Here is a 23,323-nt window from a genome sequence, read left to right on the forward strand (position 1 = left end):
TGAGGGTTTTGCGCAGCTGCAAAGGGCACAGTTTCCTCCTGAATGGTAGGCAGAGTCCTGGGGTGTGGCTCAGGAGTCCCCAGTCTGGAGGGCTTCCGGGCCAGTCCTCTTTGGATGGAAGCCTGAAAACCCAACCTAGAGTTAGTCAAGGGTTGTCACTCATGGGTCCTTAATCTGAGGGGCTTGGGAGCCAGGCCTCTTGGGATGGAAGCCTGAAAACCCAACCTGTTAGAGTTAGGGCCTAGGGACATGGCAGGCCCAATCTGCCAGTGCTGAGGCAGGATCCCCCAGTGTCTGAGTTGAGGACAGGGGTCACATGATGCTACAGGCTCCAGGTTGGTGACAAGGGGGGCCGCCGAATTTGGGTGTGGCCTCAGGGAGGCATTTAGGTTTCTCCCCATCTGAGGATTCCTGTGCAGCTCCAAGTGGCACAGTTTCCATCTGGGTGGCAGGCAGACTCCTGGGGTGTGGCTCCAGGGTCCCCAATCTGGAGGGCTTGGAAGACAGGCCCCTGGGGACAGAAGCCTGAAAACCCAGCCTAGGGTAAGGGTTAGGGCCTAGGGGCATGGCAGGCGGGATCTGCCTGCACTGAGACTGGCTCCCCAGAGGGCTGAGTAGAGGGAGGGTTTGGCCATGTGTGCACCTAGCTTTTAGAGTGCTATCTTGCAGGGTTTGGGCCGAGACCCACTTGGGATCTTGGGCCAGGCCCAGGAGGCTCTCCTGAAGGCCCGCACAGCCGGAAGGGAGTTTGCCGGGGGGGTTGCGGCCAATTTTCATGAGCTTTCTGCCTAAGTCGATATCGATTTGGGCACAAATCTTGTGAGAATTGGCTGGCGTTGTGCTGCGACTCGGACCATATTCACGCCAGCTGTTTAGGGCGATTTCTGACTGGGTGCATTTGCGACCACCTGGGAACTCAGGCTGGGGCACCCAGCTCCCATAGGGCCTCAGCTGAGGGCAGCTTTCCAGGAGCAGAGTTGAGGGAAGGGCTTAGGCTGAGCTTCAGGCTCCGTGTTGGTGGCCTGGTGGGGCACTAAAGGTGGGGGTGACCTCAGGGAGCCATGCAGGTTTCTCCCGCTCTGAGGGTCTTGAGCGGCTCCAAAGGGCACGGTTTCCTCCTGGGTGGCAGGTGAAGTCCTGGTGTGTGGCTCAGGGGTCCCCAATCTGGAGGGCTTGGGGGATAGGCTCCTGGGGATGGAAGCATGAAAACCCAACCTAGGGTTCAGGTTCAGGCCTAGGGGCAGGGCAGGCTGAACTGCTGGCCTTGAGACCGGCACCCCAGGCAGCTGAGTAGAGGGAGGGTTTGACCACCTGTGCACCTGGCTTTTAGAGTGCTTTCTCGCAAAGTTTGGACCACGACCACTTGGAACCCCAGGCCAGGCCCAGGCAGCTCCCCTGAAGGCCTGCACAGCTAGAAGGGGGTCACTGGGCATTTCCCGCCAATTCTCACGAGCTTTCTGCCCAGATTGATATGGATTTGGGCAGAAAGCTCGTAAGAATTGCCCGGCGTTGTGCAGTGATTCGGGCCACACTCATACCCTTTGTTCAGAGCGCTTTCTGGCTAGGTGTGTGTTGCGACCACCAGGGAACTTGGGCCAGGGACACATGGCTCCTGTGAGGGCCCCAGCTGAGGGGAGCTTTCTGGGGACAGAGTTGAGGGAGGGGCTCAGGCTGAGCGTCAGACTCCGTGTTGGTGGCCTGGTGGGGCACTGAAGGTGGGGGGTGGCCTCATGGGGGAATGCAGGTTTCTCCTGCTCTGAGGGCTTTGAGCAGGTCCAAAGGACACGGTTTACTCCTGGGTGGCAGGTGGACTCCTGGGGTGTGGCTCTGGGGTCCCAATCTGGAGGACTTAGGGGACAGTCCCCTGGGGACAGAAACCTGAAAACACAACCTAGAGTTAGTGTTAGGGCTTAGGGACATGGCAGGCCCTATCTGCCGGTACTGGTGCAGGATACCTGGTGGTCTGAGTTAGGACAGGGGTCACGTGGTGCGTCAGCCTCCAGGTTGGTTGCTTCTAGTCTAATCAAGGAAGCAAGCAATATGAGAAAATCATGCTGCAAAAGTCACTGGTGTAAGAAGAGTGGTGCAAAGAAAGTGGTAGGGTTTTGCAATGATGGGACTGGGAAGGCGGAGGTGATGGGTCTCTCCAGGAAACCTTACTGAGCTTAGATCTGAGCTTAGATCTAGAGGATAAGTCAGAGCTGGATGTTCCAGAAACAGTGAGTAGAAAGCTCTGCTTCTATGGGGAAAAGATTTTGGAAGCACTTCACTAACAGGACAAGGAAGGTGCTTTCTATAAATTACAGAAGCTTCATGGAGCTTAATGGACAGACTCACAAAGAGGGGACAAACATCAAATTACTGCCAAGTCATTCACATCAGCAGGTACGACTTGGGAACATCCATTTACACACTAATCACAGCTTTGATTCTTTAGGCAATTATCTAAAACAGTAGCTTACAGGGTCACCTGGGTGGCTCAGTCAGTTAAGCATCTGACTCTTGATTTTGGCTCAGGTCATGATCCCTGATCCTGAGATCAGGCCCAGAGTCGGGCTCTGCTCTCCACAAGGAGTCTACTTGAGGATCTCGATCTCTCTCTCCTTCCCCCTTTGCCCCTCCCCCTCTACAGCAAATAAACAAACAAACAAATAAATAAATATATCTTTTTAAAAAATAAAAATGAAACAATAGCTTGCAACCTTGAAACTGACTAAAGCATCAGACGCTGTGCATGTATTTCAGAGTCAATAAAGATATTCTTTTTTTTAAAAGATCTTATTTATTTGAGAGAGAGAGAGCACAAGCAAGAAGAAGGGTCAGAATGAGAAGCAGACTCCCTGCTGAGAGGGGAACCTGACATGAGTTCAGGATCCCAGGACCCTGGGATCATGACCTGAGCCAAAGGCAGATGCTTAACCGACTGAGCCACCCAGGCGCCCCAATAAAGATGTTCTTTTTAAGCACATTTGGAGACCTTATCTCCTTCACCTCAGATATCATGAACTTAGGGAGTGAAATGAGGGAACATTTCAAAAAGCGATTCCTTGGTAAATACATAATTTCAATTTTTATTCCTTCTGAAAGAGGAGATTTATATGTTAGTGTCTGTCTCAGCAGAGACTTAAGAGCATTTCCCAACATAGAAGACCCTGGCCATATGTACAAACAGATTCAAGAGCTTATTGGCTCCATAGTATGTTGTTATTTTGCTCCCCAACCTCTGCTGACTTTGACAGTAACAGAGTGATAAGAAAAAATTTAAGTCCCTGAAGCCAGAAAAAACTTAGATTAGGCTAGGAGGTGAAAAAAATGCCACTGATAGAAGATGAGGTTAGAGAGGTGGGCAGAGCATGTCCATCCTGCAGGGCCTTTTATGGGCCATGGTATGTATGTGACTATTTCAAGTGTAGTGATAAGTCTTGAAGGGGTTTAAGAATGAAAGTGGCATCTTCTAATGTAGGTTTTTTTTAAAAAGTCTCCTGAATATTTCATAACCATATAAGGATCAAGCTGTCAAGAAGTTGTAACCAACCTAAATAAGTATGCATCTAATAACGAGCTTCCAGATCAATAAGGCAAAAAACATACTTAGACAAATAGACAAATCCACAATCTGACTTGGAGACTTCAACACTCCCCTTTTGATAATTGACTGTAATCAAAGTGTGAATATGAATGATGGGCACCAAATCACATCTAGGGTTTTCTTTGTTTTAGTTTTTATTTAAATTACAGTCTGTTAAGGGTGCAATTTAGTTTCAGGTATACAATATAGTGACTCAACACTTCCATACATCATCCAGTGTTCATCACACCAAGTGTACTGCTTAATCCTGATCACCTATTTCACCCATCCCCCCCCCAACCTCTCCTCTGATAACCATCAGTTTGTTCTCTATAGTTAAGAGTCTGTTTCTTGGCTTCCCTCTCTCTCTCTTTTTTTCCCTATGATCATTTGTTTTGTTTCTTAAGTCCCACATATGAGTAAAATCACATGGTATTTGTATTTCTCTAACTTATTTTGCTTAGCATTATACTCTCTAGCTCCATTCATGTTGCAAGATTTCATTCACTTTTATGGCTGCATAATATTCCATTGTGTATATATACCATTTTCTCTTTATCCATTCATCAGTCAATGGACACTTGAGCTGTTTCCATAATTTGGCTATTGTAAATAACACTGCTATAAACATCAGTTTTCCTGTATCCCTTTATATTAGTTTTTTTTAAATTTTTCAGTAAATACCTAGTAGTGCATTTTCTGGATGTAGGGTGAAACTAGACCACTTTTTTCGACCATACACAAAAATTAATTCAAAATGAGTTAAAGACCTGAATGTGAGACCTGAAACCATAAAAATCCTAGAGAAGAATACAGGCAGTAACCTGTTTGGTATTGGCCATAGCACCTCCTTACTAAGTATGTCTCCTGACGCAAGGGAACCAAAAGCAAAAATAAACCATTGGATCTTAATCATATCTGTTGATATAAGTGAATTTGCAGTAACTTCACAATTCCACCCCCCTCCTTCTTTAGTGTCTGGAGAAAAAACTCCACAGAGCTAATAAACAAATGGAAAATCAGTATGGACATGGAAGTTCTTATCAACTGAGTGACCTAATTGACAGCTAGAGAATTGGTAGACAACTCCACCCAATAACAACAGAATTAACATTCTTTTCATATGTTTGGGGAACATTCCCCAAGATGGACCATATGCTGGACCATAAATTTGAGAGGATTGAAATCATGTAGAGTGTGCTTGCGGACTACAGGGGGATTCGATTAGAAATGAAAAACAAAAAGAAATCTGGAAAATCCCAAATATTTGGAAATCAAACCACACACTTGTAAATACCCCATGGGTCAAAGATTAAACATCCCTCTGGCTGGTCTGGGAGGAATGTGTTGAAGGGAAGTCAGTAGGGACATAGTGAGACTAGCAAACAGACCTGTCCAGACTTCCAGGGGAGCTGTAATCATGCCTTGAACTCAGAAAAGGTGATGGAAAGGGAGAGAAAAGGGCAGATTCACATGTATTTGGAAGAGAAACTGATGGGACTCTTTATGGTTGGATGTGGGCAGTGTGAGTAAGAGAGGATGTGTCTGACCTTGGGGTTTCTGGTTTACATCCTTTGACATCTCCCCTTTGCTCTCAGGATCCAGTCCAAATGTATGGGCATAGCTCGTTTGGGCCCTCCCCACTCTGCCAGCCTAATTGCTCTCTGGCTCTCCCACTGTCTGCTCTAGCCACGCCCCCTTCCTCCTGCCCTGACCCTGGGCACCTAGCCATCTCATCCTGTGCCACATTCTCTGTCAGGTATGGATCTTTCTACATGGTGTTCCACTGATCTGCAGGACTCTTTGCCTTGATGTTCACATATGGCTCAGCTGAGATGTTGCTTCTTCTGGGAAGTCTTCCCTGCTTTCACTTTAGGCTGGTTTAGGCACCCTGCTGTGTGCTTCTGTCCTACCCCATCATCCTGCACACCTCACTTTGCTTTGCCTCTTATCTGCCTCCCCCATTAGACTTCCTGGAGACCAGACAATGTGCCTCATTCTGTCATTACTACTACTACAACTGCCTCTACTGTTATAGCCAAGTGCTTGTTCCCCCAGGTGTGAATCAAGGATCCTAGCCCTGGTGAGACAGGATGATAATGAGACTATGGCATGTCCACTGAGTGTCTGCTGGTTGTTTGCCAGGGCCTTCGATCGCCCGGTCTCATTTCATCGTCCCGGCAGCGCCCCGAAGTGGGTGGCCAATGCCACTTACAGGATGAGCACAAGTCACTTGCCCATGACCACACAGTTCATGCGGGAATTGGAATTTGAACACAGATACAGTGGTCGCCCCGCTTATCCGCATTTCACTTTGCACCATGTCAGTTCCCCCCATCAAGCACAGCCCAGAAGCAGAGGATCCTCTCCTTCCCACATCCGGTCAGAAGGTCACTGGTAGCCTGACACCATGTCACAGTGCCCACGTCACTCACCTCACTCCGTGCAGTCTCCTAAGCATTTTATCACCTGACATCATCACAAGGAGAAGGGTGAGGATGGTGCAATAAGGTATTTTTGAGAGAGGCAACAGTCACATAACTTTCATTACAGTACGTTGTAGTAACTCTTCCATTTTATTGTTGTTGTTAGCCTCTTACTGATTTGTAAATTAGACTTCATCCCAGGCGTATAAGTATAAGAGAAAACACAGTATGTGTAGGGGGTTTGTCCCTTTGCATGGTCTCAGGCATCCACTAGGCGTCTGGGAACATAACCCTCATGGATTGCGGGGAGTTACTGAAATTAGATTTCAAACCCTGAGCTTTTAACCACTAAGTTATACTGTCAAATAACTGAGTTGGGGCAAAACAAACTTGAAGGTAAGCCTGTGAGTCCCGGATCATCTTGCTGCCTGTGGCCAACCTCTGGTCCTCACCAAGCACAAAGAGCCAGCAGGTTTCCCTGGGGACAGCCACCCAGGTTAGGGCAGTGAATGGAGCAGGGACAACAACGCCCATTACAGCCAGCAGGATGAGGTACAAATAGCAATTGTGTGCCCTTTCTGCCCCCCCCTTTCCTAAGAAAACAAAGGCCTCATTTCTGGTGCTGCCTGATTTCCATAAGGGAATTAGAATGGCTAATTTTATATCCTTTCAGTAAATATTCCTCTTTCCATTATCACATGGCCAAATGATCCTCTTCAAATTAATACCAGCAATAATTGCTGCAGAATTAGCCTCCAGAGACATAATGTTATAGAAAGAGTGGGTTTTCCCCCCTCCCACCCTGGTCTTTTGTTTTTTCAAATAAAGAGTAAAAAAGCCTTATGTACTAGCTTTCAGTAAAGGTAATAAGTAGATTATGATGATATCAGAAGGTTCAAAAACTTCTCTGCTTGACTTTGACTGTATTAAAGGCTTTTTGTGGTTAAATTATTTTGAAGCGCTGTGGGCATTGATGGCAATGGTAACTAATTACACTTGATACTTTACAAGGGAAAACACAGAGACTTCTTACAATAACACCATGTGACAGTACAGAAACACAGTACTGACTGTGTAGCAGCCACTATACCAAGTACCTTGTGTGTGTTATTTCCCTGGATCATTAGGACAACCTGGGGAGAAGGTGGTGACGATGATGATGCTTTCCACCTTTCACAAATGGGGAATGGAGACCTGGAAAGACGGAGTGACTAGTCCAAAGTCACAGGGCCGGGGTCATCCTGCCTGGAATTGAACTCGATTTTTTTCTTGTTTAAGATATTATTTATTTATTTGACAGAGACATGGCGAGAGAGAGAGCACAAGCAGGGGGAGTGGGAGAGGGAGAAGAAAGCTTCCCGCCAAGCATGGGCCCAATTCAGGGTTCGATCCCAAGACCCTCGGATCGTGCCCTGAGCCAAAGGCAGCCACTTAACGACTGAGCCACCATGCCAGTATGTACCCACGAGGGCCAGACAAGTAATTTGGGAATGACACAGATCAGGTGCCGTCTTAAGTAGCGGTAACTCTGTTGTACCTTTCGTTCAGGTTAAAATCCCTCGGGTTGCTCTTGACTTTTGTCTTTGTCTTATGTGGTGCCTACAGCCCATCAGGAAATGCTGTTGGCCCTATCTTTAAACTCTGTTTAGTATTTAACCATTTCTCACTCTCTGGGTCACTACCCCCTGAGCCAAGCCACCAACACAGCTCACCTGAGTTACTAAGATGCTGTTCTCCCTGGGCTCCCTGCTTCCTCTGTGCACCTTAATCGTCTGTCCTCAGTATGGCATTCACAGTGACCATTTCTCTAAGTCAGATCCTGTGTCAGCCCTGTCAAAGCTCCCCAGTGGCTCTCCTCTCACTCAGAGGAAAAACCAGAGTTCTTCCAAGGGCAAGCAAAGCCCTAAGTGGCCCACATACCCTCTATCCTCGTCCCCAACTCTTCTTCCTTTGTTGGCCCTGGTCCAGCCACAGGGGTCCCGTGCTGTTCTGGAAAAGTACCAGCCTGTTCTATTCTCCTTTGCTCACCTCCTTCAGAGTGACACTTCTCTCCATAGCCCTATTTAAAATTGCAGACTCCTCTCTACCTGGGATCCCTGGTCGTCCTTCCTGCTTTATTCTTCACCTGCTTATGGACTCCATAATCAATATATTTATCTTATTTATAATCTGACTCCCACAGGAGAACGGAGGTTTTTTTTCCTTTCTCGGTCACTGATCGTCACACGTGGCACCTAGTGGACCCTCCATAAATGTTCATTGTATGAATGTACTGAGGACGAAGGGAGTGCCTGTCCACAAGGACCAGCAGATTTGTCCCTTAGAGGACACAGGCTGTTCTTGCCAGAGCTGTCGGAGTTTTTTTAGTTTTTGTTTGTTTGTTTTGTTTCAAGACAGACATGTAGGGATTTCTGAGAAATCTTCAGTTTTCACAAAATATTGGTAACTAATTCAATTTTTTAAAAAAGATTATATATTAAAAATTTTTTTAAATTCCGTTATTGATTGAATTTGACCCACAGGCCCTGATTTGCCTCTGTAGGGTATGTTGAACTGGCTTTACCATCTTCACTGAAGACATGCAAGTTTTCCAAAAATAGTAGCCATAAAATTTACTCCTGAGTTTTTCTTCCTTGTCCATTGGTCCTAGTCCAGAAATCCATTGGTCCTAGTCCAGAAATCCTAGTCCAGAATCCTTTGATTCTAAAATCAAAGCAGCAGAGGAGGGATTAGATATAGCTCTGGAGAAGGATGGTGTGGGGAGAGCTTCCCATGCATGGGTTCTCAGATCTGGGGCCTATGGGGGTGCTGTCTGGTGGGGGCCAGCGCTGGTATTTAAGTGCCCTTAAATGGTTGTCACTGGTCTTCCAGACATGCATCATCTCTTGCCACAGTGCTGGGTCCCAAACAGTCGACCAGGGCAAGGCTTGTAGGAAAACACAAACTGAAATGAACTGACAGGCTAAGTCCCTCTGAGTGTGCTCCATGTAGGCCAAAGCCTGAAAGCATGACCAAACAGGACGCTGGCGAAGGTAAGGGGTAAGAGGCAGCCTCTTGCATTGCTGGCCAAAGGCTAAGTCAGTCCATTTGGAGAGAAGTGGTTTGGCCACACGTATCAAACTTATACATGCGTGTACTCTTTGACAAAAGAATTGTGGTTTGTTTGTTTTTTTTTTTAAGATTTTATTTATTTAGGGTGCCTGGGTGGCTCAGTGGGTTAAGCCGCTGCCTTCGGCTCAGGTCATGATCTCAGGGTCCTGGGATCGAGTCCCGCATCGGGCTCTCTGCTCAGCGGGGGGCGTGCTTCCTTTCCTCTCTCTCTGCCTGCCTCTCTACCTACTTGTGATCTCTGTCTGTCAAATAAATAAATAAAATTTAAAAAAAAAAGATTTTATTTATTTATTTGACAGACAGAGATCACAAGTAGGCAGAGAGGCAGACAGAGAGAGGGGAAAGGAAGCAGGCTCTCTGCTGGGCAGAGAGCCCTATGTGGGGCTCGATCTCAGGACCCTGGGATCATGACCTGAGCTGAAGGCAGAGGCTTTAACCCACTGAGCCACCCAGGCGCCCCGAAAATGTGTGTTTTATGAACATCTTCTTAGAATAAGAATCCCAGGAATTTTTTTTTGAAGTTTGTGTGTCCAATTTGAAGAATTTATCCTAATTCTAAAATTTTGTTAAAATAGATGTCAAGATAATTTCTCTTATAAAATTGTAGGTGATCAATATTCTTAATTTCATCAGTTGGTAAAATCTGTTCCTCTAGTAGATGAGGAACGAAAGCTAGATCCTGGAGCTGATCATAAAAGCTCTGAAATCATTCAAGTCTGAAATTTCCATGATACCTGTATCATACAGTATGCATTTTCATCAATTTTAAATATTGGGGAACCCAATGGAATATTGTCTTAGCCTGCCATAATAAAATTCCAGAGATTGTGTGCCTTAAAACACAGCAGTTTATCTCCTCACCTTTCTGGAGGCTGAAAGTCTGAGATCGGGGTGCCAGCATGGTTGGGTTCTGGTGAAGGACATCTTCTTGCCTTGAGATAACTGCTTCTCATTGTTTTCTCACATGGTGGAGAAAGACGGCAAGTTCTCTGGCATCTCTTTTTTTAAGATTTTTTAAAATTTTTATTTTTGTTTATTTGACAGAGGGAGATCACAAGTAGGCAGAGAAGCAGGCAGAGAGAGAGGAGGAAGCAGGCTCCCTGCTGAGCAGAGATCCCGATGCGGGGCTCGATCCCACTGCGCCACCCAAGCACCCCTCTGGCATCTCTTTTTATAAGGGTACCCATCTCTTCATGAAGACTTAATTGAACCTTAATTACCTCCCACAGACCCCACCTATGAATATCCATCACACTGGGAGTTAGGACTTCAAATTATGAATTTTGAAAGGACACAGGCATTCAGCCCATTACAAGTGTTGTTATGTAATTAGGATGATTAATTAAGCAACCACTAAATTTGGGGAACAATGGTAAAACAAGGCAAATAACACTATCACTAACAGACTTTGAAGTCTCAAACCCCAGGGCAAAACTCTGCTAAGCTAAGCAGTTAGGACAGGAGAACTCAATCGCTTTAAGTGGCTGGCTTCACTGAACTGCAACAGAGGTTGGAAATCACAGCCCATGAACGAAGAATGGCTTTTGCATTTCAAACAGTCGAAAAAAATCAAAAGATTTTGTAGCATCTGAAAATTAAATGAAATGCAGATTTTAATCTCCATAAATAAAGTTTTATTGAAACACAGCCACACCCATTCGTTCACACATTGTTCTAAGTTTTGTACTATAATGACAGATCTGTATTGTGGCAACAGAGCCTGAAAGATTTACTCTCTGACCCTTTAGAGAAGAAGTTTGCCAGTTCTGATCTGCAAACAAAGCTGACTGATGATTCGTTTTACCAATTCCCAAGACTAAATTTTAGCTGAAAATGTCATTGCACAAGGATGCAGTCATACCCATCAACACTAGAAGAAATGAATCCAGAGACAGACTATTTACCTCAAAGCCTGGCGTGAGCTGGTCTAGAGATTGTCCACTTCAATTTGTCTAATGCCAGACCCTCCTGTTCCAAGAGAAAACTAAGAGAGAAAGACAGATGGCTTCACTGGAGAATAAAAGAAGAGGGAGTCTCAGTCCATGAGCTGATGTGGTCACTCCTTTGAAATTTCAACCCTTACCAAATATACCGTAGGGTCTTGGAATTGAACCATCCTGAATTAAGAATTATTTTCCTTTGAGTCTCTGCCCATCACTTAATATTATCCCTGAAGTCAAGGGAGATGGGAGGAATGGAAGCTAAGAGCGTGGTACCCTTTCTAGAATTCGACATTGACCACTGAAGTCAGTGGTGCTGTTGCCACATCAGGCCACTTCATTTGTTTCTGATTTGTTTTCATTTTGTTTTCTCTCTCCTTCCCGCAAACACACAAAGGTGATTCTAAAGGATGTGGATTCACTCCTCTACGTGGACACGGATGTTCTCTTCCTGAGACCCGTTGATGACATCTGGAAGCTTCTGAGGCAATTTAATGCCACACAGCTTGCAGCCATGGCCCCCGAGCACGAAATCCCCAAGATTGGCTGGTACAGTCGCTTTGCTCGGCACCCTTTCTATGGCTCTGCAGGAGTTAATTCAGGAGTCATGCTGATGAATTTAACTCGCATAAGAAGTACCCAGTTTAAGGTAAGGAAATACTTTATATTTCATGTTTAAAAATTGCGATTTTTAGAAATTTCAACAGTGATGTTCCCAGGTTGTCAGTGTATTGATTTTGGAAGTAGGTTGCTTGTCAGTGAGAATGGAAGGAGCCGGGGAAGAGGAAAATATTTGGAATGTTATGAAATATTTGTTCAGGAAAAGTCCAGGTGGTTATGGAATTTAAAGCTTCACCAGAGTTGCTCTTCAGGAATGCTATGTTGCATTTCTGAATTCTATAATGTTGGAACTCTGTGTATACCCAAAGCTTCAAAAACCATGGGAAATTTTGCGGAATTTTCCTCAGGATATATTTATATAAGTATACAGAGATATTTGTACAAGGCTGCTCATGGCCTCATCTTTTATCCTAGTAAAGAACTGGAAAGAGCCTAAATGAACATCAGTAGAGAACCGTCAAAAATTTTTTTTGAAAAAACTTGTCCTCCTATTAAGAATCAGATCAATCTATGAGTAAGAAAAATAAGATCTCTAAACAATATTGAGGGGGAAAAGTGAAAATGCAACAAAGCATGGTACCATGAAGTGTGATCTCTTTCATGGCTTAGAAATTTCCAGAAAAATACCTAAGAGAATACCTAATTGTTAACTGTGGATATTTCTGGGGAAAGTGAGGGTGGAGATGGAAGGAAGATGGAGGAAGAATATTTTTACTTTTTAATCTTATCTTTGTGTGCTGTTTGAATTATTTAGTCTATGAATGTGTTGCTTTTATTTTAAAAGCAAATTATATTAAGACAAGGAAAAGGTGTTTTTCCTTAGATACTTTAAATCTGCTATCTGTACTTTGTTCCGTCACTTCTGAGGCAAGAATTAAGCATGAGAAGAAGAGGTTCAATTTGGGCACAGTTTTCTTAGTAGAAATGATAGCCCCTGCTACTGGTTCCTGGTCCCTCTTGTATCCATGTGTTATCCATCCTGAAAAACTCTATGGTTTCCAGCTCTAGTTTTGCTTTGTCCTATGACTTGAGACTAGCAGAACCCCTACTGTATTTGCTTCATTCCTGGAGGGTTTGGGGGAACCAGTTCCTCTCCATCATTTCTCAGGGGATAGGATGTATTTGTTTTGCCTCAGCCCCTCTGATGGTTTTCTCTTTTGCAGAACAGCATGATTCCAACAGGCTTGGCTTGGGAGGACATGTTGTACCCTCTGTACCAGAAGTACAAGAATGCCATCACGTGGGGAGACCAGGATTTATTAAATATTATTTTTTATTTCAATCCAGGTAGGCTCTCTTGTGAGAATGCTGTTTGTGTAGGAGTCCGCCCACCGCACCGCCCAAAGCACATTCCAGCCCGGTCTGCAACTGACTGAGCTCGAATTGTGCCTGGGTTCCCCTGTGAAGTGTGCCCTTTCATTCACACATACCACCACCCGCCCTCCACAGGCTCCCCCCCTGCGCCCCCCCCCCCAGGGGTGGCCCTCATGCTGCTGACACAAAAGGCCAAATGTTGCAACCTCCAACACTGGACTCCATTTTTGGAGAATATCTCTTCAAGTTTGGCCACACCATTCTTCTGAGAAGTGTGGTCAGAATTAATGGCAGGGTGCAGAACTGAATGCCAGCTTTGTAAGCTAGACAGGAGGCCTTCCATGGCCAAACAATTGCTAGACTGAAGGGAATTGATTCCTGGAATCCCTATGGTTAAGTGACTTGTTCAGGGTTTGTTCAGGGTTCAATGAGCCTAGAATAAGGACTTAGATTCCCCAATTCCTTGTTCTTTTTAGGTGAGGCAAAAGGAAAAAAAAAAAAAAATCCTTATATTGTATCAGAGATTTGGTGGAGTTGGGGGAGGAAGGGAGATGAAAATTTCTGATCTGTATTTTTTGTTGTTGACGCCTAAAACTAATAAAATTTCCTCTTTTCTTTCTTCTTTGCTAAAACCTTATTTAACGTTGCTAAAATCAAAACCATGTCTTCTCGAGGAAGATCTTTGGCAGGGGGTGGGGGGAGCACTCATTACCCAGACCTATTGAGTTCATTTCTTTGTCTTTACAAAATCCTAAACTAGAAACTCCTATCTGTAAAGGCTTCCACCTATGATAACCTGTCACTCGGGAAGCACCTACTATGTACTTGAATTTTTTTTTAAATTAAACTCTGAAATAACCTAATCCCATAGGTCTTTGGATCTAGGAGGAGCAAATCCTGGGAAAGAAAAAAAAAAAAAAAAAAAAAGCAGATTGAAAGAGTTCCTGGGGAAATTCCCACTACGAATTCATTAGATTCAAAGTCTTGGCTCTTTGCTGGTGGCATGTTTTAATCCATTTCCCTCTGACAGTAACAGGAACTTTAAGGTTCCTGGTAATGAACTGTTAAGGTGCCTCCTCCTTTTTCTTCCTATGCAGATTTCATCTTTTTTCTAGGTGTAGATGGATTGGTTAGGACTCTTGGTTGCATGTAAAAGACTCCTGGAGTTAGTCCAAGTACAAAGCATACTTTTTTTTTTGTTTTTAAGATTTATTTATTTGATAGGCAGACATCACAAATAGCCAGAGAGGCAGGCAGAGAGAGGGGGGGGGAAGCAGGCTCCCCGCCGAGCAGAGAGCCCAATGTAGGGCCCAATCCCAGGACCCCGAGACCATGACCCGAGCCGAAGGCAGAGGCTCAACCCACTGAGTCACCCGGGTGTCCCCAAAGCATACTTTTTTATTAGCAAACTGGTGTCTGCTAGAAACTGAGGCAGGAAGGCCAGCAGGTTGGGCCCAGGACCTGAGGCAGGAGAGGGAGAATGAGGGGGAGGCCAGCGTGGGCTTGCTTTCTCTAACTGACATTGCTTATTCCCCTCTTTGTGGACCTCTTTCTCTGCTCCTCAAAGTACCACACGTTTCATACTCCAGGTTACGCCATGTGCAAAGATGAACTCCAGCCACGTTCCAGATTCCCCTGGGGAAGAAACCAGATGGTTCCAGTGTGGGTCAGCTCGGTCAGGAGCGGGCCGCTAAGAAATAATGGCTGACGTTTATTATTTACTCAGTGCCAGGTGCTGATCTAAGCATTATCTTCTTTAATCCTAACAACCACCCTGAGAATATAATCCCCATTTTACCAACAAACATGCCAAGGGAAAGAGTTTGGTAATTTGCAGCACTGCTAACAAGTGACGGAGCAGGGATACAAACCCAGATGGCTCTGACATCCGCCCTCTGGGTTTGGGGGAGAGGGAAAGTTCTAAGAGAGGGGCAGTCCTAGAAAGCTGACGGGGACATCCCAAAATGTATCTCTGCACTGAATTATTTGTCCTTTACATAATGCATTTTCCTCTCTCTTATGTGACTGAAACTATCTTTTAGAAGCCCATCTGGACATATTCCCAAGCAGGAATTCTAAAGATGCGCACAGTTTCCTCCCCACAAATCCTCTTAGCCTGTCGCAGATTATTTGAGGACGTGATCAGTGAGTAAATAATACTTGAAGGCAGTTGTAAGCAGCTTTGCAATTAGACAGGAGCCCTTGTCTTTAATTGGAGCTGAAAACCAGCTGAGTTTGTTGGCTTCTGTACGCCCCATCTTAAATCCGTTGAGTACTCGAATCTCATCGAATACTTTGAAGTTGTTCTAAACCCTGGTTCTGAAGAGTGCCAATAACCAAGTTTTCTGGCTTTCGATCGGCGAGTTCTTAGGTGACTCCTTGATGGTTCTTTGTGTGACCTGCATTCGGTCGTCCTTTCTCATACTTCATTAAATATGAGTCCTTTGAACTGAAACCCATTGATACCCTTCACATGATAAGCTCTTTCTTTGTTTATATTGTGATCATTTTCTATTAGCCAAAAAACTATTTAGAAAAAAGATTGGTCATTTTTATCCCTAGAAAGGATGGAGGGAGAGAGAGGCAGGAGAGGAGATTGGCCTGGAGAAGGGAGATGAACACGCTTATTGTTATGGTCTTTGGGTTGCCATGGATAAAAAAGCAACGCACAAGGGGCGCCTGGGTGGCTCAGTAGGTGAAGCATCTGCCTTTGGCTCAGGTCATGACCCCAGCATCCTGGGATCCAGCCCCACATTGAGCCTCTTCTCCCTCTGCCTGCTGCTCCCCTCCTGCTTATTCCCCCTCTCCATCTCTCTCTCTGACAAATAAATAAAATCTTAAAAAAAGGGGGGGGGGTGCACAAAAAACCTGAGCACATGTCTGGAGTGGTATTATTATTATTATAGCCTTCTGTAGCCAATAATCGACTTTTAAAAATAAAAGTCATTCGTTTAAAAATATTTTAAAACTTTTGCCATAATTAGATAGTAAATTTCTGTGGGTATGTAATTGTAGAGCTGGGTACTAGACAGGAGGAGAGAGCTAAAGCTCAGGAGGGACACGCAGGTCCCTCAGCCCACGGGACATTTCCTGGCAGGTGAGCCAAGATAGCTCCTTGAAGGGGTGGAAGACAGAGCTCACAGGTGTAAATTCTGCGTGTAAATTCAGGTTGAGAGCAGAGTTCTCTAGAAAGGGTAAATTTGACTGAAGCCAGAAGAGCACGCTACACAGAAAGATATGCTTTGATTAATATGTTTAGGTTTCAGGGAACAAAACTCAGGCCAGCTAAGGAAGGGACCAGGGGGTGGCCCTGGGAACACACAGTTCACGTCATCCTAGGCCTCTTGGGAACTAGCTTTGAGAAACTGCTAAGGACCAAAGCTGACCTCTTCCTCCCTCAGAGGCCCCATGGCCTCTGCCATCCTTGCCCCTCTCCGTGCCTACCTGATTCTGTTCTGTTTCTCAGCATTCTGTTTCACATGGCCCAACCCTGAGCCTACACACCGCTTTACAAACCCACAGCCATTGATGAAGCATGTTTGGTAACAGCCCCCTTTGCTTCCTAATTCATATTTTTGGAGAGAGAGAGAGAGAGAAGGAGAGAGATGTGCCTAGCCCAACCTAGAAAATGATTCCAGGCCCAGCTAAAAATGATTTCTCTTTGGATGGGAGACTACCCATGATCTGGTCATCCGGAGCCAGAAGAGCAAGGCCACTCTTTCTCTCTCTCTCTCCCCCTCCCCTTCTCTCCATCCCCACCCCCGCCCCCCACATGCTTTTGCATGCAGTCCTAGAGCTCCGTCTGCTCCTGACTCCCACTCACCCGGTCAGACCATATCCTATGAACCTGAGTCTGGGGATCCAGGAGCAGAAAGGAGCCCAGGCGTGATGTTGGCGGTGTTGGCAGCAGTGCTGAAAAGCTGACGTTAATTAGTGCCCACCTGTCAGAGTCCAGGAGCTGCCCCACTTCCTGATTGGGTTCAGCATTACCTCTGATTTTTTTGAGCTATTCCCTCTTTTTCGAAAGAGAAAATTCTTTTCCTTCTTCTTCTTTTTTTTTTTTTCTTCAAGCTGGAATCGAAGTTAGTTACTTGCAATCCAACATAGATACATATTTCTTGAATATTTTAGGTCAAAGCAGTCTGTTTATATGACAGCTTTGCTGCTGTTATCTTACCCCTTTCAAGAGACAGAATTTATCCCAGCAAAATTAAATAGCTTATCTTTCGTAAAGCACATGCTGATTTCCAAACTCTTCACCAGGATCAGGCCATTTTCTCCTCCTTGAATCCTCCTCCAGTCCTCCATTTTTGACTGTCAAAATCCCATCCTTAGTCTATAAGTCTGAGTTTAGATGAAACTTTACTGAAACATCCTTTCTATGAACCCTGATTACAAAAAAAAAAACATGTCTCCTTTACAAGAGTATAAATTCCCTAAGGGCAGGAGCAGAGCCTTATCATCCAGCAACACCAATGTCTTGCATTGTGTGAATGAATTCTTCTTTCAATTACATGCTCAATGTATTTTGTGTTTCTTCCTCTGAAAAATCCTGAAGGGGATTGTAAAGATGTGAATTGAATTCTGTCTGGAATCTAGTTTCATTTTTGAGATTCAACAGCTGGGTTTAAGCTGGTCTTTAGGAAATCGATAAACCTCTAAACTTATGAGCAAATGTTCTTAGATAGGCCCAGTTGTACCTTTCCAATGATAAGGTCTAAGGCTTTCATTAGACTCTGAGAGAGATCTGTGATCCATAAAAGGTTAAGAATGTCTGGCCACCTGCTTGTCTGGAAACAACTGGAGTAAAACATTTATTACCAAGGTACTGTGTGTCAAGAACTATGCTGAGCTCATTCCCTTTATTTTGTTTTATTATTCCAGTGACCTAATGCAATAGTTCTTATAACAATTACAATGCTCACAGTCATGATTACAGCTTACGGTTATTACATGCTTCCTATGTGTCATGTGCTGTTCCAAATACTTGTATTTATAAGTTCACTTAGTACTGCCCAGAATCCTACTGGACGAGATATTTACAATCCTCCCCCATTCACAGATGATGAAACTCAGACTCAGAAATATTACGTAATAATTTGGCTGAGTTCATACAAGTAGTGGCAGTTTTATCATTCAAAGCCACTGGGTTGACTCCAAGGGTACCTGGGTGGCTCAGTTAAAGCCAGTGGGTTGACTCCAGAGCTGGCTCCCTCAGCCGTTTCACTATTAGCATAATAAAGCTGGAGTTCAACCCCAGATAATTTGGCATATTTTTACTGATTCTAAATTGAGGTCCTGGTAACTCATCAAGTTATGGATCTAGGAGGTGGTGGGAGCCAACTTTGAACATACATCTGTTTGATTTCAAAGCCTTTCTATTTCATCATCGGCCTTGGAGGGCCCTCACTGGGCGTGGTCCTCTAAGGAGGCTTCAAAGAAAGGGAAGATTTCCTTTGTCCGGGGGTGCTGCACTATCTGTGAAGAGGCGCAAACCTCCATCACCAATCTTAGATGCCATAAAGGCAGGAACCAGATTTTCTTTGTCCACTGCATACTTAGCCCGAACTCAATAAATATTTGTTGATTCAATCAGCATATTTACAAAAACAGAGATGGATTCTAGGGCAATTCACTCAGCAGGGAACATTAGCAGGTGCTTAAACAGGGATTCAATTGCAAATACCCAGGCAGGTATCATAACTGAGCGATGTGATTCAGAAGGTTACGAAAGGCCACCCCTGGTATGAGGTCAGACGCAGCTTAAAAGCACACAAGCACTTTTAGATATCTTCCCTCACAAAATCCTCATGCCCACCCCCTGCACCGGAGTGCAGAAAAATCACCCGAATCCAAGAGGAGTTTAATTGTAGATAATGTGACTTCAGAATGAGCACTGCTCTCTCCCAGCTACGGGAGATTATATTTGTGCAAGTGTGGAAGCGAAAGCAGGTTAAGAGCAGCATCGCGGGGGCACCTGGGTGGCTCAGTGGGTTAAAGCCTCTGCTTTTGGCTCAGGTCATGGTCCCAGGGTCCTGGGATCTAGCCCCGCATCGGGCTCTCTGTTCAGTAGGGGGCCTGCTTCCCTTCCTCTCTGCCTGCCTCTCTGCCTACTTGTAATCTGTCAAATAAATAAATAAAATCTTTAAAAAAAAAAAAAAAAGAGCAGCATCGCGGTGGGAAGGGTTTTTCCTGAGAAAAGGAAGAGGACAATCTCTCAGGATGTCATGAATGATTAAGAATTGGAGGAACCATGGCCCGTTAAGACTGAGTGGTAGAATTACTACCCGCAGGCCACCAGAATGTGTGATGATCTCTCCCTTGTTTGCTTTCCATCTCAAAGCTCTCTGGAAGCTGTCTCTAAGTAGTGATGCTTTCCATGAGGAGGGATAGCCATCAACGCAACCCACAAACACATCTCTGTGTTCCTTTTCTGACAGTGGTCATTGATTTGCTCTAATGCTTCTGCGTTCTCACAGGGGGCCTTTCTGGGGAACAGTGACACACACTCAGAGAGCTCTGATCCCTGCTGCCCTTGCCCCAGGCCTTAAAGGCCTCTAGCTGAGGAGCCAGGAAGCTCAGGGATCATGAATTTGTTGCTAATTTTGTAATCCTAGCCGTCCAACAGGATCAGAGCCAAGTTTCTCAACCTTGGCACTACGACTCTTGCGGAGGCTGCCCTGTTCATTGTGGAATGTGTAGGCTATCTCCCGTCTCCACCCACGAGAGACCAGTAGAGGCCTCCTCCATGGATGACAACAGTGTCTCCCTCCAGACATTGTGGAATGCCCCCCCCCCCAGGGAGGCTCCCAACGAAGAACCGCCAGATTAGAGATACAAGTACAAGAACACAAGTGTGCGCATGCTCACCCACAATGCGTGTAGTCTCCTTGACACAGACACTTCTTTCCCTCTTTGCTCTTTGCGGGGGTGGGGGGGCTCCCTTTTACTGTTGTAGTTTTCTTTTGTTTTTTTTTTTTTCCTTCATTTTTATTTTATTGGTTGGTTTTTAATCTAAAGATGAACCTTTGCTTCAATCTTGATTGCAATTTTTCAAGTCTCTCTGTTTCATAAAACCTTCCCCAGGAGTTGATTATAAGTGCTAACACTGCTGACCACCACTGTGTTTGGCCTTCGGCAGAGCATTTTTACCTGTGTTTTTAAAATCTAATCATCACGATTAGAGGGAGTTCCTGTCCTATCCATATTACAGATGAGGAAAGTGAAGCATGGGGAGGATGAATGGCTGGGCCTAGGTTGTGGCATTTTTGAGTGAGAGAGTGGGGATCTGGACCCAGGCTGTCTGCTGACCTTGTTGGCCTCCTTGTCCCTGATGCTTTGCCCTCCTTTTTAGGGGGTAAAACCTGCAGCATCATGAGTATGTGCCCCTTCAGTTCCTGATCTCAGAATATGGACAAAATACGGTGAAGGTTGAGGCGTGAGTCCCAGTCACACTCACAAGCACTGAAATCACATGCGGCGTGCAGTTTTGGGAACACGGTTTAAGCCCAAGGCACACAGAGGAGAGCGGGCACTGACTGCAGACACGTCTTTCTCTTGTCCCCACCAGAGTGTCTGTATGTGTTCCCCTGCCAGTGGAACTACCGCCCTGATCACTGCATGTACGGAAGTAACTGCAAAGAAGCTGAGCGGGAAGGCGTGTCTGTCCTGCACGGGAACCGAGGCGTCTACCATGACGATAAGCAACCCACTTTCAAAGCGCTCTATGAAGCAATACGGGATGTAAGTGTGCTCCTCCCCTCACCCCATGGAGCAGACGCATGCGTACTCCACATGGAGCAGGACAGGTGCATTTGTCCGTAGCACAAGAATTCCCCCAAAGCACTGAGTTCCACCCCTGTCCCCAGTCTCAGGCACCACTTCACTGTGTCCACTTGCCCTCTCATATTATGGCCACTCTTCATCTTTACAAGTAAGTAATTCATTTTGAGGGGAGGGGGGGCTTTAAGTAAGTTCATTTAAGGAGGATGTGAAAGACCCAGAAAGAAATCTGGTGTTGTTTGCCATAGCAAAGAGGAATGTGTTAGGGTAAAGGTCAAAAAATAAGAACAAAATGATACTATTCAACTCAAGCTGAGTGGGTTGCCTGGTTGCCAGCCTTCTGTTGAGCAATCCAGTGTGGAGGTGGTCAATTAGGACGAGGGATCAAACTAAAAGTAAAAATCAAGTCTTTATTATACATACTGCAGCAATGCCAGCAAGAGGCAAAAAGAGGCACCCGCTCCCCTGTGTTGCATCCATACCCACCAAAGAGTACTGGTCAACAGGCAGAGATCGTCTCAAGGCTCCTGCATCCCTGTGGACCTGTAGGCCAGGGAAGGGGGAAGGAGGGAGGAGTAGAAAGGTACTCCTCCTTTCCCAGGAAGCCTCCAAATGGAGGTGTCTGGGATAGATACGCATTTGAACGTGGCTGGCCGGGGGCAGGGGCCTGAGTTCTTGACCCTGTACCTGTACCCTGACAAATCTGGTGTCAGGAGGGCAGCTCCCCATCCCTCCAAAGGACTGCCAGCAGCCTTGTCATTACCCATAGTTGAGTCTGAAAGACCACACATAGGATTTTGGCCTGGAGCTAGACTTCTCACAGCCTTGGGTCCCCAGTTACTGCCTTGGAGAAATTGATTAGCAAAGTGTTGAGACATGAAAGATGCCTGGGAACTATCGTCTTGCAGTAAATGGGAAGGTTGAAAGAAACTTACTTTGGGGCTTATTGCCTAAAATGCCAGATATTGCCAGCTCTTGCCTCTCATCCCACACTTGGGGAAACGCTACTTTCCACATTGCTTTTTACCTTGAGATCACTAGGGGGAACCAGCAACAGAGATTCAAGGATGTCCCTTTTGAAACGGTAATTCCAAGACCTAGAGTAGGGGTCAGCAAACTTGGCCAGATCTCCCTTGCTGCCTGTGTTTGTAAGACATGTGGGCTGGGAACAGGTTTGTAAATCATTGGGGGAAAAAAGATATTTCATGACATGAAAAATTTATAAGCAATTCAAATTTCGGCGTTCATAAATAAAGTCATGTCAGGACGCAGTGACACCCATTCATTTATGTGTTGGTCTGTGGCTGCTTTCAAGCCACAATGGCAGAGATGAGTATTTAATACAAACTGTGTGGCCCACAGTGTCTAACATATTTATAGTCTAGCCCTTTATAGAACAGATTTGCTGACCCCAGACATAAAGTATGTAGACTTTGTTAGAAGTATTTTTCTTAAAAATCCACAAACCCTCGGAGTTTCACAAATGGGCTTTGGCGGAAGCGAATCCTGAGACACAGGAACACATTTTTTTCTGTGTGAAAAATGTGCAGCTTCCTAAGGAGAGTCTCTGGAATTCCCAGAATTTTCTCTGCAGGGAATGAGTTTAGCCTGCATGTAAGCTAACACCGTTTTCTTCTCCTACATTTCCTGCTGTTGGTTTTCAAAGACCAGGTGATTTAATTACACAGAAAATTTGTTCTGTAGTTAGCGATAGCATCACTTCAGATATTCAAACCCTGACTCCGGGGCAGAAGCATTGAGGAGTACAAACAGAAGTAGATGAGTTTGCCGCAATCCGTCAGAGGCGCGTTGGGTTTCTTCTGAGATCTGTCAGCCCTAGTCTGGAATTGAGCAACTGTGGTTCTTGAGTTACCCTGAGTCTTGTTTGCTTTCTGGAGGAGCAGTGAGAAAGCCAAATAATTGGGTCATAAATGATCCTGCCAAATACACCCAGTGGTGATCCTCACGTGGGCCTACAAGGACCATTTTCTTTCAGGCGTTTCAAGCAGGAATATGACCAACCCCATCCTGAAATGGGAAAAGCATAGGCTCCCTCTTAGAAGATATGTTTCCACACTCTCCACTGGGCCAGGCTGACCTATTCTCTTCCTGTCACTAGGGACACCATGACCAAAAAAGAGTTTATCAGTGGTCTAAATTGTGCTGGGAAAGAAAACCGTTGTCCCAAATATGGTCCTTTTTGTGTTACATAATGCATAATCTCCTTCCAGGAAGAAATTCACATTTCTGATAAACATGCTTAAGCAATTATTTCCAATGAACTTTAAAGGGATTAAAACTTGTTCTAGGAAACTAGACACCCACCCACTCTGCTGCCATGCAAGCGTGTACTGACCTTTCACCTTTCTTTCATTCCTTTTTTTTTTTTTTTTTTCCTCGTCTTTCTGTATAAAATTTCCTTACCAACAATGAATCTTTGACTTGACCTATTGGAAGCCTTTTCCATTTCAACCAGATTGTAATAAAAATTTGAACATGCTCATGAGTAAGTGGACAGAAAGATTTATTTTGGGAAATTCTTCTCATAAACACCTTCCATG

At 45.1% G+C, this 23,323-nt stretch overlaps 1 protein-coding gene across 1 annotated transcript in view; it reads left to right on the forward strand.

Annotated features, from left to right (window-relative positions):
* Window positions 1-23,323, forward strand: part of GXYLT2 (glucoside xylosyltransferase 2) — a 92,549-nt gene that overhangs the window by 63,464 nt on the left and 5,762 nt on the right. Inside the window, exons 4-6 of the mRNA XM_059390163.1 lie at window positions 11,443-11,694; window positions 12,830-12,953; window positions 20,551-20,723. Of these exons, the coding sequence (XP_059246146.1) occupies window positions 11,443-11,694; window positions 12,830-12,953; window positions 20,551-20,723 (549 nt within the window). The remainder of the gene's footprint in view (window positions 1-11,442; window positions 11,695-12,829; window positions 12,954-20,550; window positions 20,724-23,323) is intronic.

The sequence above is a fragment of the Mustela nigripes genome, chromosome 2 (assembly GCF_022355385.1).
Source record: "Mustela nigripes isolate SB6536 chromosome 2, MUSNIG.SB6536, whole genome shotgun sequence".
NCBI lineage: Eukaryota > Metazoa > Chordata > Mammalia > Carnivora > Mustelidae > Mustela > Mustela nigripes.